Genomic DNA, 5,178 nt, shown 5'->3' with positions numbered 1-5,178 from the left:
CAATTTTTTTTTGAAAAATTACTACGCTTTACGTAAACACATTTTCTAATCACTTTTTTATTTCACATATATCAAATCGCTACATTAATTTTTTTACAAAAAAATCAAAAAAAATACAATAAAAAAAGGCCACAATTTACCAAAATATAGTCCAGTAAATGTGTTTTGAATAAGGACAAGATTGACTTTCTAACTTGACAGCTCCCACCAAATATCTTACATCAACTTCACACCTACTATATAAAACTGGAAACTGCACAGGCACTTTGGATAAGCTTTGCTTTTGTCTTCTCTCACAGCACAACACCTCCTCAAGTCTCCCTCTGCTCTTTTTTTTGTTTTGTTTTGTTTTGTTTGGTGTTCTCCAAAAAAATTGAGCAGAGCATAAAAGAATAGCTCTCCAGACTTTTGGGTAGCAAGAATTATAGCTTAGAGGAAAGAGCTGTAAGTTCACTTATGAACTATTTTGATTTTGTAGCTTTTTTCTTTTCCTTATCCTTTTTATTTGTAGCCACATGTTGATTTCTTGAAATTTCTGAAGACCCTTTTGAAGCATCTATTTGTATTGATTTTGGTTAAGATTTTTATATGATTTAAGTGTTCTGGTGCTTGATATTTCTGTGCGTCTTATTAATTTATGCTTCGGCTTATTGAATTGGTGGATTATCTTGTTACTTAGAGTTTGACTTTAGACTAAGATTTTGGATAATTTAAGGATTAGAGATGGAACCAACTTGTTGAAAGAAGTGAACCGGGCATACAAAACTTTATAATTTAAATAGAGATCAGAGTTCGGTACTGAGTTATGGTCTCTATCCTGATTATTTCCGTCCATAAACACGTTTACTGACTGTTTTTTCAGATTAATTTACGGTTGTTTTGTATTCAAGAGAATTGTTTTATGTACTTGTATTTTGTGTATAAATTTTTACACTGCCTCTGAATGATGTATTTTGCAATTATTTCTGCGGAAGTGGATTCTGTTGAGTCATATTTGATCTGTTTTTGCCTGATTAGCTTGGTTTCTTCGTTCGCCTTGATCTACTAAGTGAACTTTTCTGTTTTTGCCAGAGAGACTATTAAGTGAAATTGATCTTTCGAAATAGAAGTAGGCCTTTTCTGCGTAACGGGAATGTTTGATGAAATGGGAATCTTTGGCAATCTTGATTTCCTCTCAACTCCTTGTGGAGAAGGAGATGTGCCTCCCGAAGTTGAACCTGGCAGAGTGGTGGATGACAATTATAGTGATGAGGAGATGGACGTTGATGAGCTGGAGAGGAGGATGTGGAGAGATAAAATGCTACTCAGGAAGCTTAAAGGGCAGAAGAAGATTAAGGAGGGAGTAGATGATGGCATGAAGCAGCACCAATCGCAGGAGCAAGCACGCAGGAAGAAGATGTCACGTGCACAAGATGGCATATTGAAGTACATGCTCAAAATGATGGAGGTTTGTAAAGCTCAAGGTTTTGTGTACGGAATTATCCCTGAAAATGGTAAACCTGTTACTGGTGCCTCTGATAACCTTCGTGCCTGGTGGAAGGAGAAGGTTCGGTTTGATAGGAATGCTCCTGCTGCAATTGCCAAGTATCGGGTAGCACATTCTATCCCCGGAAAGGTTGAAGATTGCTGTGACATAACATCAACTCCTCATGCACTACAGGAGCTTCAGGATACTACTCTGGGGTCACTCTTGTCGGCTCTGATGCAGCACTGTGATCCACCCCAAAGGCGGTTCCCTTTAGAGAAGGGTATACCCCCACCTTGGTGGCCTAGTGGGATTGAGGACTGGTGGCCTGATTTGGGCCTACCAAAGGATCAAGTTTGTCCTCCATACAAAAAGCCTCATGACTTGAAGAAGGCTTGGAAGGTGGGGGTTCTGACAGCGGTTATTAAACACATGTCACCTGACATTTCTAAGATTCAGAAGCTTGTTAGACAATCTAAATGTTTGCAGGATAAGATGACTGCCAAGGAGAGTGCTACTTGGCTTGCCATCATAAATCATGAGGAAGTTTTGGCTCAGAAGCTTTATCCTGATATCTATCCACGTATGTTCTCTGAGGCTGGAAATGGGTTGTATTCTTCAGTGGAATCTAATGACTATGATGTTGATGGGGTGAATGGTGAGGGAAGTCTTGATGCAAACTGTGAGCCCCAAAATCTCTTGAAAATGGGCATTGATGTATCCAAAGATGGGAAGATGCTTCCGTCATTGGCTCCAGTTAAAGGAGAAGTTGTTGATATTGACCCAGAACTCATCCACAAGAGGAAAATTATGTCAAATGAGGGAGACTTAGACCAAAAAATCTATACCTGTCAGAATCCTCAGTGCCCTTATAGTGGTTACAATATGGGATTTCATGACAGAACATTGAGGAACAATCACCAGATTAACTGTCCATACAGATTGAGTGCTTCTCAAAATCTTGGCATAATGAACTATCAGCCATATAAGAAGAAGCCAGAGGTCATCTCTGCACCATCCGTTCAACTTAAGCCGGCTTCTCAGCCCGTGATTGAGCATCCCTCTTGTTTGAGTATTTCTGAACTTGGAATTCCAGAAGATGGTCAAAAGATGATTTCTGGCCTCATGTCTATGTATGATGGCAGTGTACAAGAAAAGACTTGTTTTGATTTTGGAATTGACACTGCTGCCGGAGATCAAAACCTTCAACAACAGATTATACAGCTCCATGGAGACCAAAGCTTCTTCAGGCCAGGAGTTACAATGGGAGGCAGTATATCGAAAGAAACATCTCTTACTCTGAGCCACTCTGCATTTCCATCAACTGAATTTCTTTATGACAATGGTAACTGCAAGTCAACGGATGATTCAGGATTCAATGGCAACCTAAACAGCAACTTGGACTTCAGCTTCGGTCCTGAATTTAATATGGAATCAGTTGATTATTCAATGGATTTGTTCCCAAAGGAGGATATAACAACATGGTACACTTGAAGCTTCTTCCTCACTATGTCAAGACCTCGGTTATTAATCTTAATTAGAAACACTGCAATATTGTTTGGTAATCTACTTGGAAAGGTTCCAGATGTGAAAGTAAAGAGCACTGTGAAATGAGCCCCCTTTTTTTAACTATTGTTTTAAGTCATTAGAAGTGGTGGTAGTTGGCTTGTTCCTTAGAGTATATATAGTTTTCACCTATGGTTTGTCTACATACTTCATGTACTTATCAGTGTTACTCTTTTGTCCTATAACGAGCTGAATTTATATGAATGATGGAGCTAGTTTCATCCGATAATTGGCATATTATTTCTGCATTGCTTTCCATACTTTTATTTCCATTCTTTCCATTCTGGTGTGACTTGGACTTTTGGTTCTTAGATCTCCAGCTTTACTTTGTTGGACGGTACTTACTGCAAAGCACAGGGAAGAAAGTATTGATGGTTTGCTATAACCTGATTTACTCTATTAGCTTTCGCAAATCAGAGGTTGATTCACATGTTGCTATCCCATTGAACTTCTAATGATTTTGCACCCTAGTTGATACAAGTTTAAAGCAAGCCTGTTCCGTACTTAAATCTGATCATCATGCTGTACAACTTAAGTTCAAAGTGAACTTGAATAATCGAGTGGCAATAGGAAAATTCAGATAGCAAGAAGCAAGTTCCATGTTCATCATTGGGTAATCATATTCAATTCATGCAATTATGCAGGGAGTTTTAGACTTAATTGTTGTTTTGGTATGTCTGGTATATGTGTTTTTTTAAATCTTGATTGCAATCTTTGTTTTTCAATTTCTTTAATGGTGGATTGCCATTGATGTCTTCACTGTTAAATGATTGTTCAGGCATTTATGATCACAGATATGTTTTCCAACTTTGACATCGCTAAGTTTGAGTTTGCTAGACTTGGGGCGGGCACAATTGTTAATGATGGGATTTTGTGTTGGTGATGTATTTGTTATATGATGATGTGATGTACAATTACACTAATAGGTGAAATATTTTGCTTATGGCCACCAACTATTATAACTGAACAATATTGTTGAGTTAGTGTACATATCTTGTGAAAAATAGAATGTACTCAACCGGACCATCATTTGTGCCGATCCCAATTCTGAGTTTACCAAATTTATCCTGAAGCTGGGGCTCTACAAGCAGGGAAAGTAGCTTTTGCCCGGGTAAGTGTATGTGTTCGACAGATTAGCAGATGTTCATCATCAGCATTACAGAGAATTAGACTAATGGGACTACAAATTTCTGGATGCTCTAAAAACTCTTGTGCAGTCAAGTTCTTGTAACAATAAAATGAATTTTTTTATTTGGAACGAAAACTGGCTGTACTATAGATGGTTTTGTTACCTTGTGTCATGTCTAACTATGACCTATATATCGTTTTGCATCATATTAATATATGAACCACACATGGTTTTGTATCATGTCAAACTAGGTGTAATTAACCCAATCTGGATAAATTTGTAAAGTACATTATGGACGCCACTTTGGATCCTCCTAAAAATCTTTGCAACAAGCAGTTTTAATTAGAGGTACAATAATCATTTAGGCTAACAACATATATCTTAAGTTTTAATTATTCTTATACCAAAAAAAAAAAAGAATTAGACAACTGTTATATTTATTGTTGTCATGTTGTGCTTAGTTTCAATTTTCTTCAAACTCTTCTCTATTCAAGTGTTAATTTTTACTTTTCAAATGGGATAGCGCAAAATGTTCATATTTTTAGAGGGGCAATATGTGAGTTAAAAGGAAATTTCACAAAAATTAAGGGGTGCAAATGTGATTAAATGAAAACCTATAAAAAGAGAAAAAAAAACTTGCAAGCCTAATTTCTAATTTTGAAAGTTGAGGGAAGGGAAGGGGAGGGGGATGGGACAATTACCCACCCTCACAACAACTAGAGGTGGCAATTTGGATTGAAATCCATTTATCCATCCATATAATCTATAATTAAATGGATTTAGATTATCCATTTATACTATTGGTTTTAAATGGTTGATTAAAATAAAATCATTAAATTAAATAGATTTATATGAATTATCACAAAAATCACAAATATCCATTTATATTAAATCCACGGTTAGCTCATGGACACCTCTCCCTTCTTGCAACTCTCCAAAAAACTGACCCAAAAGAATTTCCAAATATACTTCTGTTCTACGGCCATTAACCTCAGTTTTATCAAGAAAAATTTTGGTG

General features: G+C 36.8%; 1 protein-coding gene across 1 annotated transcript; it reads left to right on the top strand.

Moving 5' to 3' along the window:
• Positions 1–290: 290 nt before the first annotated feature.
• Positions 291–3,279, top strand: LOC113761160 (ETHYLENE INSENSITIVE 3-like 1 protein). Its single transcript, XM_027304021.1, has 2 exons — positions 291–444; positions 1,072–3,279. Exon 2 carries the CDS (start codon positions 1,133–1,135, stop codon positions 2,957–2,959), a length of 1,827 nt encoding a protein of 608 aa, XP_027159822.1. The 5' UTR covers positions 291–444; positions 1,072–1,132; the 3' UTR covers positions 2,960–3,279.
• The last annotated feature ends 1,899 nt before the right edge of the window (positions 3,280–5,178 follow it).

The sequence above is a fragment of the Coffea eugenioides genome, chromosome 2 (assembly GCF_003713205.1).
Source record: "Coffea eugenioides isolate CCC68of chromosome 2, Ceug_1.0, whole genome shotgun sequence".
Classification (NCBI taxonomy): Eukaryota; Viridiplantae; Streptophyta; class Magnoliopsida; order Gentianales; family Rubiaceae; genus Coffea; species Coffea eugenioides.
The sequence above is the reverse complement of the archived record's forward strand: the minus strand, read 5'-3'. Positions and strand labels throughout refer to the sequence as shown.

Coding starts and splice junctions, on each gene's coding strand:
- LOC113761160 (XM_027304021.1), top strand. CDS start 1,133: ATGTTTGATGAAATGGGAATCTTTGGCAATCTTGATTTCCTCTCAACT.